Genomic DNA, 13,511 nt, shown 5'->3' with positions numbered 1-13,511 from the left:
GAAAGTCATGGGTGAGTTAGTTAGTTCTCTGCCCCAGCTTTTCTATCTGTAAAGGGTCAGTAGCCATACATTTGTTATTCCATGTAAAGTAACTCATACAAAAGAAGTCTAGTGTCATCATTTGCACTTTCTTTCCCTTAGGCGGGGTTCTAAGGTGACGCCCAAACCTTTTGTGGGTACACATGGGGATGCTGACTGAGAGACGGGCAGAGCGCCCAGGACACTCTCAGAGGGCTGGAAAAATCCTCAGCAATCCACAGGAGCTCATATTGTCTTAAAATCAAAAACCAAACTCGCTGCCATTTAGTTGACTCCTGCTCATAGCGACCCTACAGCACAGAGTAGAACTGCCCATAGGGTTTCCAAGACTGTAATCTTTACAGGCCACGTCTGTCTCCCATGGAGTTCAAACAGCTAACCTTTCGGTTAGTAGCCCAGTGTTTAACCGCTGTGCTACCAGGGCCCCTTCTATAATTCTGTCTTAAATTCAGCAAATTAGCATCTTTTTTTTTTTTTCTTATGGAATCTAACCCTTGCGAATCTCAACCCTGTGGGCTCTCTGGTGTGACACTTTCCATACCCTGGGTTGGTGTGGTTTCTCTAGTTACATGAGGTAAACACAGAGAAAGATGTTTGGAAAAGATGACTAGATGGATTCTCCCCTTTATTTTCCTCTTTTTTCAGAATTAACGTGTATGTTTACATAATGAGAGCAAACATTGGGTTAACAGGAAGTTCTTAAAACCGTAACCTGTAAATGACAACAAAATGAAAACCCCCCCCAAATTTTCTTTGTTTAGGGTTATATTTATGATAACAGTTGTTTAAAAACAAACAAATATTGCTGTACTTGAGTTTTTAGAGCTAAGCCAAGGGTCTTTAAGTTTCCTGCATAAATACAAAGCTTTCTAGAGCCCACATCTGTCCATAACATGATGGCTACAGTTAAAAACATTTTTATCTTGAGCATATTATTCAATAATAGTGGTACTTCTGTCCCCCCTTGGTTAGCAAAGATGACTCTGCAGAAATGACTCTTCTGTACAATTGGAAATGATCAAAAATGCTTAAAAACTGTTAAAAAGTCATTTTTGATGTCAATAGCCCTATATATACCACACATTTCCCTTTCTTAATTCGGGCATTGCTTCTCAATTTCGTCTGCACATAAAAATTACTGAGGCCTGGGTCTCACCCCCAGAGTCTGATGGCCTGATGTGGGGGGCAAGGCCTGGGCATCGGGTGTTAAATGATACCAGGTGGCTCTAATGGACACTCGAGGTCGAGAGCCACTGCAGTAGAGAAACTTTGAAAAAAGGAACAATTTAGGACAGGAGACACCTTTTCACTCCTAAGGATACCTGGTGCTCAGGGCTGAGCCACCGTGACTGGGGACCAACCTCAGGGAGGGTGTGGCCCCATGCTGTAAGACGGTGAACCGTGATCGTGATCGCTGGAGGAGAGGAGGGACTGATCCGTGGAGATTCAGAAACCGACTCTGTGCTGTGTATTTGCTACTGAGCATGTCCACTCTTCAAACCTGATAGCTGAGATTTTTTTGACACTAATGAACCATATGATAAGAAATCAGAGGGCTGAAGATTTGGGGTAAAAATTGCTGATTCCTACACTGTATCTGCGAGTGATCTTTTTATAATGACATCAGGTGAGGCTGGAAGTGCAGAACGGCAGCTTTTAAGATAGCGGAGGCCCTTTCTAATGCTTACTTCTGCTGTTGGGAAATTTGTAGCATGAAAAACAAGTTTAAAAAAAAAAGACATCTCTGGTTCAACATCTCAAACAACTCAAAGAAACGTTCCAGAATATTCCATGATTGCAATGAAGCACAGAATATTAAAGCTGGAAGGGGACCTCTCATTTATTGGGGACAAATTCTCATGGTAGACTGATGCTATGTCATAAAGAAGATGGTGTTCAGTGACAAGATGCTCTCTTTGAATTACATACATTTTAGAAAACTTTCTTATGTACAGATAAAGTTGATTATAGGTGATGTTGGTGGTCTTTCCTGTGAAGAGTTGGCCATCATGTTCAAATATAGCATTAAGTCAGTGGAAATGTTAGGTTCGTCTTCATCCTCACAGTGGCTTCTGACCTTTTTTCTAAGCAATAAGACAGCCTGGGAGCCCTGGTGGCACAGTGGTTAAGAACTCAGCTGCTAACCAAAAGGTGGGCAGTTCAAATCCACCAGCCACTCCTTGGAAACCTTATGGGGCAGTTCTCTGTCCTATAGGGTAGCTATGAGTCAGAACCAACTCTATAACAATGAGTTTTATTAAGACACCCCAGGTCATGTGACCGCACCAAAGGAGGATTGGGGCTGCAAACCATAGTTTGGGCAGTTTTTGTAGGAAGGCCTGGCCCTGGATCCCTGTAAGAGACCTCAGATTAGAGAAAGGCGACTCCCTTTAGGGTCCCCGTCTCTTTATGGCCAGTCAATCTTATTAGTATTCAATGGGTGGAGGGAGAACACAGAAATTGTATATTCACCATGACTAAAACAGAGAATTAATTTCACACCACAGAAATTGTATATTCACCATGACTAAAACAGAGAATTAATTTCACACCACTGACATTCAAATATGTCATCTCAGGCACTTAATTCCTCAAACTGATGTAAAACGATTGCCCTCTATTATTTTAGGTTTGTTTCAACAACAAAACAATAATAAATGCTTAGATTTGATTCCATAAAAATTATAGTCAAATTTCAACTCACAGTGTGCCTTAATTCTAGAACTTTCCTAGAATCAAGAAAGCAATAATCTCCAAGACTGGCTTGACAAACCTGCCTTCCCTGATGACAAGGGGGCGGCACAGTGCAGCCCTGGGAGAGAAGGTAGGGAGGACAGGGCCACATCTCGGTGATGTGTGGGTGCTCTGAAGGGGGTCTTTTTCCTCCTGTTCCTAATTCTTCTTTAAAGACGCAGGAAGTTGATGGACTGCGGACTTCTGGCTTCAGTTTTTTAAAAAGCAGCCAAGGAGGTGCCTCTGTAGTTAGTAGCTGTGACAGTGAGCGGCTGACAATGGTCTCCGGGGAGTCCAGTTCTCAGGCCAAGGGGGCTGTGTCTCCCCGCTGGTGGCGCATGACAAAAGTCCCCAGGGCCACCAGGGGGATGCACATGGTAGAAGAGGCCACGAGCAGCCCAATGAAGACCAGCACATACGTAGGGTAGTCCTTGGTCACGAGCTGGCCCTGAAAGGAGAATTCAGGGTCAACAGATGAATCCTTCCAAGCCGAACGTTCTGAGAGCCCTGGCTCCCTCTAGGCTTCAGGCTCCCCAGCATGGTGGAGAGGCACTAGGGGGTGGGCAGAGAGCTCGTGGGGCTGGGAGTCAGTGTACCTAGGGCTGCCCCCTGGCTCTGCAGGCTACTAGCAAGTACGGTGAGTGGGCTGCCTGACTCCCCTCATCTTTTCCTTTTCCCTAGACTAGGAATAATAGAACCTGCTTCAACCTGTGTGTGTAGAGCTATTGTTTGGAGCTATGGCCACCAGGGCTGCAACCAATAAACAGTAACCACAATGAATAATCTAGGGGCTTATATTTGAGGCTACCAATCCAAAAAACCAAAAACCAAACCAGGTGCCATCGAGTCGATTCCAACTCATGGCAACCCCATGTGTGTCAGAGTAGAACTGTGCTCCACAGGGTTTTCAAGGCTGTAACCTTTCAGAAGCAGATTGTCAGGCCTTTCTTCCAAGGGGCCTCTGGGTGGACCTGAACTGCCAACTTTTCCTTTTAGTTAGAAGTCAAGTGCATAACCATTTGCACTACCCAGGGACTCCTAGAGGCCACTGTTCAGGGTACCTCAATGTAGGGGGCACCCCCAAACTCTGATCACCATCACTACCATCTAGTGCTATTTTCAACCTAAAACTCACTATAAAGGTGCCATGGTGGTGCAGTGCTTAAGTGCTCCGCTGCTAACTGGAAGGTCGGCAGTTTGAACACGCCAGCTGCTCCTCGGAGAAAGTCTTCTCCGTAAAGATTACAGCCTCGGAAAGCCTAGGGGGCAGCTCTGTTCTGTCTTGTGGAAATGATCTATTCTGTGCTGTCCAATGCAGTAGCCACCAGACACATGTAGCTACCGGGCACTTGAAATGTGGCCAGTGGGATACAGGAACTGAATTTTAAAATTTTATTTAATTTTAACTAATTTAAGTTTAAATAGCCACATGTGGCTAGTGGCTACCATATTGGACAGTATAGCCCTAAACTTAAAAGAAGCCTTGGTGGACCTTTGGATTTAGCTGGTGGAATGGTGAGTCTTTTCCTAAATGCAAATACATTCAGATTGATGATAAACCTCAAATGAGGCCACCAAGCCATTAAATGCTGGCCTGGCTAAGTGCCGCCTTGTCAGGAAGGAACCCCAGAACAGCTACACCCAATGGGAGGAGGTGCTTGCCGTAAACCCAAGTGTGATTTATAAACCCAGAAGCCACTCAAAGTGTGGTGTGTGAACCTGCCCACAGCTGTCTCTATCTGCAATCACGCAAGTACAGAAACTGTGATGATGCCTGTAGGAATTATTTTAGCAAGCTGACAGTTATCTTGCATCTGTTGAATCTAATTTAAAAAAAAAAAATGGAGCTTGTATTTTGTATATCTTCTTTTTCAACTTATTTTCCAAGTAATTCGTTTTTACTGCATTTTATAAAAGTATCAGTCTGCTAGGGATTAGAGGAAAACAAAACAAAACAAAAACTGGTCTTTCACCATGATGCTGCTGCTTGATCCAAACCTGTGTCAGCTCCATGCATGTGTGGAGTGGTGTAAGCTGGCCCATGGGGGCCTGGACACCCCTCTGCGCATACCTCACACACTATTAGATGAAAGAACAGCATCTTTTACCCACAGGAAAAGAAATCCAAATTGGTCAGTAGGTATTACTCTTCTCAAAAAATAAATTTTCTCTTGAACAGGCCAGGCTGACACTCAGACCAAAGGCACAGATACGGCTGTCCTGGTTGTTATATGCTGAAATACTGCCCTTCTGGCTGGTGAACAGCCGCTGCCCAGCTCCCCGTGTGAGCCGTTCTGTCCCAGCCATGCCGGGGGCCAGCCCAGACCCTCCCAGGATCCAGCAACTCAAGCACCCAGGACCTTGCTCTACCCGGGCCTCAGCAGGGTCCCTTCCAGGGATCAGGGGTCAGGGGCCATGCCCTCCAGCTTGACTGGCCTTTCCTAAGGAACGTTAGGTGGAAGGAGGTCAGAGGGCCTGCTGGCCAAGGAAATAGACAGGAAATTGCACCTTTACAGGGAGACTGTTCCTCGGTTCCCAAGAAAAAGTCCACCAGGGAGCTTCGATGAGGACACTCACTCACGGTGGCACGTGTTTAGAAACTCAAAGCCCACTCTGCTATCCAGGGCTAAGTGTTCTTAAGTACCTCAGTGATGTTTCCATGCTGGGGCAAATAACCTAGTCAAATCACTGGAAGCAAGTGTTTCTTTGGTTTCAGAAAACTAAAGACCTGTGCTCGTGAGCAGCTCTGGGGGCCCAGCCCAGCCCTACAGGGCAGGGAAGATACCTGAGAGGCATCCCAGGCTTGGTACTGCAGGGTCCCCATGAGGAAGTAGTCACTCAGGTAGAAGATAAAGAGGCTGACGATGAGCAGTGGGCTCACGCCGGCCCACATGACCTTCCAGTACCAGTTCAGACTGCGGCCGGTCATGGACTGAAGGTCACTTTCAAATCTATTTGAAAACAGGGGAGAGAAAGTCTGATTATCCATGCTGCTGGACCCTATGGGTCTCAAAGATTCTGTTCTGGGCACCACTGATGTTTGTGCAGGGCCACTGGGCCCTTTCTAGTACCTTCTGGGGAGAGTAGTGTTGGGGGTGAGCAGGGAAGAAGGGCCAAGGCCACTACAGAGGGGCAGCAAAGCAACCACCCCACAGATACGGGGACATTAGAAGATACCTTCCAGGTGTCAGCCTTCTGGTGAAGGCTCCTTGTTGCAGAGCAGAAGGGCAATTCTCAGGAACGGCGGGAACAGAGAGCAAGAAGGATGTCTGTCAAGCCAAGTCTCAATGACAGGGCGGCTTTGCCTCACACCGCCTCTTCCTGCTGCCCTTTGCCAACAGTGACTCTACTGCCCATTAGAAATGTCCCCAGGGCAAAATCTCTTTTGTTCCTTGAATCTGGAGCAGGTTCGCTGAGTGCTATGGATTGAATTGTGCCCCCTGATGTCCTATACCTATAGATGTGACCCTGTTTGTGAATAAGGATTTTCTTTTGTCATTTTAATGAGGCCATACCATGGTAGGGTGGGTTCTAAACCTAATCACTTCTGAGTGATTAGATCAGAATAGAAACAGAGACACACACTGGGGTATAAGACAGACACCATGTGTGAGGACCTGTTTACAAGCAAAGGAAAGCCAAGCATTACCAGTCACCAGAAAGTGGGAGAGTGCCCACAGAAGGAATCAGTATGGCCGACACTCTGATTTAGACTGTGAGAAAATACATTTCTGTTCTTTAAAGCTACTCACTTGTGGTGTTTGTGTTACTGCAGCACTAGGTAACCAAGACAGTGAGGCAGAGGGAAAGCCAAACCCTGGGTAAAAAGGACTTTGGCCTGCAGGAGCTGACCCAGAGACAAGCTGAGCGGTGCTTCAAACACTCACCTAGTCCACCATCTTGATTTCTGCCATGTCCACAGGCTACCTCTGTTTTCTTTAAATTGACTCTTCCCTAACTTTAGCAACAGTGTCTGTTTCATTGTGAATTTGATAGGCTAATCATGCCTTTTTCTAACACAAATAAATATGAAAGTTATTTTCAGCACTTTGGGGAATGGTGATCAGCCCAGTCTCCCCACTGCGAGGGAAAGGGGGGGACCACAGTCGGACTGTGAAGTGACTTGCCCGAGGACACCCAGCTAGCCGGGGCAGGACTAGCCAGAAACCTGGGTGGGTCTCCTGCTTCCTGCCCAGGACCTTTAAAATTGATCCCCACAGTGAAAAAGGCAGCCACGCAGGAGGGGCTGAGTGGGGTGGGGTGTGGCTGTCACCAGTTGCAACCACAGCCACCTGTTCCTTGTACCTGTTTCATGTCCTGAGTATCTATGCCTTGAGTGTAAGACTTTGTTTAGAAACCATTACCTGCCCCCGAGATGCTGCTGACCTAGCCTGACTCTAGGTCGTGAATACTCAGGTATATAACATGAACAGCTGGGACTTTCAAAACTGCACAGGTCAAAGGTGTTGGGGGGTCCTTTGTCCCTTTACCCCTACCACAACCCCCACTTTTCCTGCATAGAGACAGGTGGGACTAGCTGGCTGCAGAGGCAGCAGGATGCTGTCAACAAGGGGTCACTAGATGGCGCTGTGCCCTAAGCAAGCAGGACTGTGCACCCGCCACTCAGGCTGCTTACAAAGTCTCCAGGGCCCCTCTTGTTTCTCCCTCTTCCTATCACTTACCACTCCCTTTTGATGGAACTATGCCCCTTCTCTCCAGTGGGCCCCCGTTCCTATCTGTCCCTAACCGTTTCTCTTTACCCCAAAACATCCACTCCCTCAGGTGACCAACCTCTTTCTCCCTCTAGACTGGCATTCCCTAGGGGACCAACTCATCCCAGTTTGTCTGAGACTATCCCTATTTTAGCACTGAAAGTTTCACATCGCGGACAACCCCTCAATCCCAGGCAAACGGGGACAGTTCACAGGAACACTAGTGTCTTTGAGATGTTAACAGCTGGGGGGACAACAAAGCATTTCTTGATCAGATAAGTTTTGGAAATACGAACCATAGCCCCCTTCTCTGAGATTCACAGTGCTCTTCAGGGCTCTGAGGGTTCTACACAAAGAAGTCTATCCGGCTTTGTTTGACTTGCAATGTTCTAAAATTTTTGAACATGGAAATCCCTCAGCATTGGCGTGGGACCCAGCGCTCCCTGGGACATGGCGAGGACACTGCTGTAGGGGCTGCCTGTCTCCCAGAGTGTCTGCCACACCCTCCCCCCTGCAAATGAGCCTGGGAGTCAGAAGAGACTGGGAAAGGAAAACAACTTGACACAGCCCCTGACTCAGTGCTGGAAGGTAGGTTCTTGTTCAGTGGCTCCGGGGTGGGGCCTGAGAGTCGTCATTTCTAACAAGCTTCCTGGTGGAGCCCATGCTGCTGGTCTGGGGACCCGCTTGGTGGAGAAAGGCTACTGTTGTTGTTAGGTGCTGTCAAGTCGATTCCAACTCAGTGACCCCAAGTGACAGCATAGAACTGCCCCATAGGATTTCCTAGGTTTTAATCTTTATGGAAGCAGATCGCCAGGTCTTTTTCCCACAGAGCCGCTGGCTGGGTTCAAACCACCAACTTTTCACTTAACAGATGAGTGCTTAACTACTGTGCCACCAGGACTCTTTGCGAGGCTACTAGTGGTTCTCAAAGTGTGGTCCCCAGACCCGCAGCATCAGCATCACCCGGACCCCACCCCAGGCCTCCGGAATCAGAACTTTCGGGAGCGAGCCCAGCAGTCTGTGTTTTGACACACTCCCCGGCGGTTCTGATGCAGCTTCTGAAAGCTGCTCCAGGCCTGAGCTCTCAGGCGGAGCTGCACCTTCCATCACCTGGGGTGGGGGCAGGGAGATTTCCAGCATTCCAGCTGAGCTGGGCACCGGGGTGCAGAACTGATGACGTTCTGAATTTGCCAAATTTTTTAGGGCATAAATTATCAGCTGGACTTTGGTCAGGGTTCTTGAAAAATGCCGATGTGCTGAGGTTCGGAATATCTAGTGCCTGGAGGCGTACTTCCCCATCTCCAGTAAGCTGCTGGGGTCCAGCAGCCCCTACTGACCAACATCCCACAATAAAAAGTAAAAATATGGGAAATAGCAGATATTGGTTGAAGGCAAAGTGAGGGTAGAAGTGAGACAGAAAATTAGGTGAAATCTGGAGCAAAGTAAAAAACTTTCAGAACAACCAACCAACCAACCAGTTGCCATGGAGTCAATTTGACTCACGGCGACCCCATGTGTGTCAGAGTAGAACTCTGCTCCGCAGGGTTTTCAATGGCTGGTTTTTTGGAAGTAGATCACCAGGTCTTTCTTCCAAGGCACCTCCGGGTAGACTGAATACCGACATTTTGGTCAGTAGCTGAGCACATTAATTGTATCCCCCAGGGACTCTTTCAAAACCAACGTCAAGTTTAAAGAAAACAGTGTGAAGCGCACATTGGGAAATGGTTATTTTCCTTGTGGGGCATGGCCTTTGCGGATTAGGTTTCCTCCCAGCAGTTGCCCAGGGAGATGGGGCACCTCACCTCCTCAGCCCGTACACGTAGCAGATGGCAATCGTCTCCACCAGGACGATGAGCAGCAGGGACAGGGTGGCTGCGTAGTCATTGAATATGTCAAACCAGTAGTTCCCAGAGTCCATGGTGAACACCAAGCCGACGGCGCAGCTGATGAGGCACAACAGACCTGTGGGTCACAAGACCACCTGCTCACCTGCCCAAAGTGCCTTTGCCCTGCAGGGCCCCTGCAGTGGACAGCTGCAGGCAGACCCCCCAGCTCCTGCCTGCTCATCTAGTTTTCTGTGGGACAGCAGGAGCCATAGACCGTCAGGAGGATGTTGGCCGACTGGACCATCCACATGGGTTGGAACAGCTGTCATGGTTTTGTTTCTCGGAATGTGTATGCGGGGGGTGTGTGTGTGGTAGGAGGAGGGCAAAGGTGTCCCAAAGAGTGTCAGCCAGTGTCACTGATGCTGATTCACGGAGCTGTCCTGCAGGGGGACGTTGAGCTCAATGGGAAATCAAAAGTTGTGGGCATTGCTACAGGGGAATCTCACTCAGGTGGCTGGGTTTGGTGATGATATCTATCCTGACTGCTCAGTCCCCATGCTCATGGGAGGTAAAGCGAAGGCAGAAACTTAAGCTGTGGGGCACCCCGTCAGTATTTCTAAAGAGGACTCGTATCCACCAGAAGGGAGTGGCGTGGGAGGAGAAAAAACTAATGTCTGCCCAGCTCCTATTATGCACTGGGCACGTGGCATGCATTGGGTCCTTGAGCCTCTGGGGCAGATATCAGACACCCCTCTTCACAGATGGAGAAGCTGAGGCTCAGAGATGTTAAGTAACTCATGCCCAAGGCCCCATGGCAGGTAAGTCGTGAGTGAGGACTCAGACACAGGCCTTTTTGCTTCCAGAACCTGAGTTCTTGTCCCAGTTCCCTTGAAGCTGCCTCCTTTGGACACCCCATAAAGTGTTTGACTCTAAGGGTCCCACTTGCCCTTTCCACTGCCATACCAAATACTACCAGCATACTACCGCCTTAAGAAGGAAAGGGCTAAGGAGGATACCTAAGGAGAAGGAGTTATGCGCTGGCCAGGGAGCTAAAGGCACAACAATGTCGGCTACGGAGACCAGGTCTGAGGAGGAATGCTAAGTGTTAGAGAGCTCTGATGAAGAGTGGGCAGCTCTAACAGGGGTGGTCAGGACTTCAAGGGCAAAGGGGTAGGAGCTTGGTTTGGTTCAGACTGAGAGGAGGTCCTGAATATGGAAGAATGGTGTCATCAGTGGAAACCCTGTTGGTGTAGTGGTTAAGTGCTACAGCTGCTAACCAAAAGGTTGGCAGTTGAAATCCAGCAGGAGCTCCTTGGAAACTCTATGGGGCAGTTCTGCTCTGTCCTACAGGGTCGCTATAAGTTGGAATTGACTTGGTGGCAATAGGGGTGTCATCAAAGGCAGAGGGTTGGGTACATGGTAAATTGTGGTACGTGATCTCACAACAGATTAGTACTCAGGCAAGAAAAGGTGCAGGCTATTTCTACTTGCAACCACGTGGATAAGCATCACAGACAGATTATGAGTGAAGAAAACAGACACAAAGAATGCATAGTGTATAATTTCATTTACGTGAAGTTCAAGAACAGAAAAAACTAATCCAAAACGGTAGAAGTCAGAATAGAGGTTTCCTCTGGGGGGCATATTGACTGGAGAGGGGAGTGAAGGAGCTCGCTGGGGTGCAGGAAACGTTCTATATCTTGACCTACTTGGTGGTTAATTGGGTGGTTTCATATGCAAAATTAATTGAGCTGTGCCCTTAAGAAACGTGCATTTTACAACTGCTTTACCTCAATTAAAACAAACACAGACAAAAACAAGTTCCCTTCTAGCCTGGAAAGCTTTGTGCTATGGTGGGGAGTTTGTTCGTTTCCCAAGGTTGGGACAGCCATTTTACTTCCTCACGATGTGGAGAGCCAAATGCATGGGGTAAATCACATCCACCCAGTCCCTGAATTGCCCAAGATGAGGAAAAGACACTGGCAGGAAGGCTATGAGGTTGTTGACGACCCCTTGCCACCTCAACAAGCACAGCATTCCTGAGGAATCTTATCCATTCACTTGCCCTCCACCCCATCTCAGCCCTCCCTGCCCCCACTTCCTACGGCTGACCTGCCGACCTGAGATGGCCTCCTTGGGCAGGTGGCTGGAGATGACCTTGCTGTCAGTCAGAGGGGTGAGGATGGCCGCCGTGTTCCCTAGCATGCTCCCAATGCCCAGCATCAGCAGCATGAAGAAGTAGAGCACCGACCACAGCTGGGACACCTCCATGTTTTTAATGGCCTCGGTGTAGACGATGAAAGCCAGGCCAGTGCCCTGGACTGCCTGCCCGTGGGGAGAAGACACCAGTTACACACCAAGGGACTTACACTCTGCTTAAACACACTCAATGATGAGCAATGCTGGGGACCTTGGAACTGGACTCCCATTTCTGTGGCCATGAGAAACCACATTTTGAGGTTTGATTTTCCATCATCAAATCAGCCCCCTCAGGCTCAGTGGGGCTGAAGAGAAATGTGAGCTGTCAGGAGTTCATATTTACAGAGTAGGCAGAGGACTTTCTGTCAGCTTGGAATGCTGAGTCCCTCTCTTCCACCCCAACTCATATAAATGCTGAATAAAATATAATAAAACAGTGTTTGGATAAATTTCTGCTTCCAATATCATGACTGACTATGTATTTTAAGACCTTGGTGGCTGGAAGCTGAAGTGGGATGGTGGGGCCAGAGCAGCAGGAGCCAGGATTGCGGGGAGCTGACTTGGCCAGCAGGCAACCAGGAGGGGCAGGGTTACTTGTGGCTGTAGTTCTTTGGTAATGCTGAGGGGATATTAAACTGTGGAACAGTGGTGACGTGGGGAACTCCTGTTTAAAGATAAATTCCCTGAGGCAGTCAAAAGGAATCATGGTTTCGGGGTGCCTCCTGGCTATGAGCAGAAGCAGAAGCAAACTGTCTCTGGGGGAAAACGTCCCTAATTTAGGACTCCCAGAGATTAAGATCAACAATAAACTCAGAAACAGATATACAAACCCACATGAAGACAAGCAACTATGAATCAGCTGAAATAAGAAATAACAGATTTAGAACACTTCTCCCCGAGGGTTGGGTTGCCATATACAGACTATAGGATAGCTCAGTGGCATACCAGTGGGGGACAGTAGAAATAGTCTACCCCAGGTGCAAACAATAAGTGGTGGGGGGGATGCATCACCTGCAGAGAACATAAAAAATAAAATAAAATAAAAAGCCTACCAAAAATTGATCTTTTTATTATTATCATGAGCTTGCAATTCTATACAGTGTCAGTGAAAATACACCTACCACTAGAGCAGAGTGGTATCACTCTCCTGAAAACAGCCACTAATGAAACAGCTATGTATGGAGTATTTAAAGAAACAACAAATAAAATACAAAGATAAACATATAACACTAAAGTATTGGAATGAACAAGTAAATTTTAAAAAAATGTGTCTAAAAATAAAAATATATATAATTATTGAATTAAAAGGCTCAATTAGTGGTTAAATACAAGATTAGATGCAGCTGAAGAGAGAATTAATGAACTGGAAGACACCCCAGGAATCAATTCATAATGAAACAAGTAAAGATAAGAAGATGGGAAAATGAAAGAAGGGTTAAGAGACATATAGAACAGGATAAGAAGGTCTAACATTGGTCTAACTGAGATTCTAGAAGGAAAAAAAAGAGAAGAGAGGCAATAATAAATAGATAATGGCAATAAATTTTTCCAAAATTGATCAAAAACATGAATCCATAGACACAATAAACCCAACATCACCAAAATAGGATAAATAAAAATGCATTCATGCCTAGATTGCAGAAGCCAAAGACAAAAAGAAAATCATCAGAGAAAGAACTGGTCATTACAAACGAATGAAAGACTAACATTACAACAGCAACAATGGAAGCCAGATACACAAGATAAATATCTTCAAAGTGTTGAGAGGAAATAACTATAGATCTGGAATTTTCTACAGAGGGGAAAACACTTTTAAAAAAGGGGGTTAAATACAGACTTTTACATACAAACAGAACCTGAGAAAATCCGTCACCCAGAAACCTGCTCTAAAAGAATTCATAAAGAATGTATCTTAAGGGGAAAGGGGAGCAGAAGCCAGCTGGGATATAAGAAGGAATGGTGAAGAAATAAAATGCCAAACATATAAGTAAGTACAAACACT

General features: G+C 47.0%; 1 protein-coding gene across 3 annotated transcripts in view; it reads right to left on the bottom strand.

The window, feature by feature from the left end:
• Nucleotides 1-3,006: 3,006 nt before the first annotated feature.
• SLC6A20 (solute carrier family 6 member 20) overlaps nt 3,007-13,511 on the bottom strand; it is a 42,533-nt gene continuing 32,028 nt past the window's right edge. For all 3 annotated transcript variants that reach the window (XM_010589868.3, XM_003409700.3, XM_064274676.1), the window contains 4 exons: nt 11,431-11,635; nt 9,287-9,446; nt 5,558-5,723; nt 3,007-3,220 (listed from right to left, as the gene is read on the bottom strand). In XM_010589868.3, the coding sequence (XP_010588170.1) occupies nt 3,074-3,220; nt 5,558-5,723; nt 9,287-9,446; nt 11,431-11,635 (678 nt within the window). In that variant the 3' untranslated portion in view covers nt 3,007-3,073. The remainder of the gene's footprint in view (nt 3,221-5,557; nt 5,724-9,286; nt 9,447-11,430; nt 11,636-13,511) is intronic.

This window comes from Loxodonta africana, chromosome 22 (assembly GCF_030014295.1).
Source record: "Loxodonta africana isolate mLoxAfr1 chromosome 22, mLoxAfr1.hap2, whole genome shotgun sequence".
Classification (NCBI taxonomy): Eukaryota; Metazoa; Chordata; class Mammalia; order Proboscidea; family Elephantidae; genus Loxodonta; species Loxodonta africana.
Note: the sequence above shows the minus strand (reverse complement) of the source record. Positions and strands in the feature narration are given on the sequence as shown.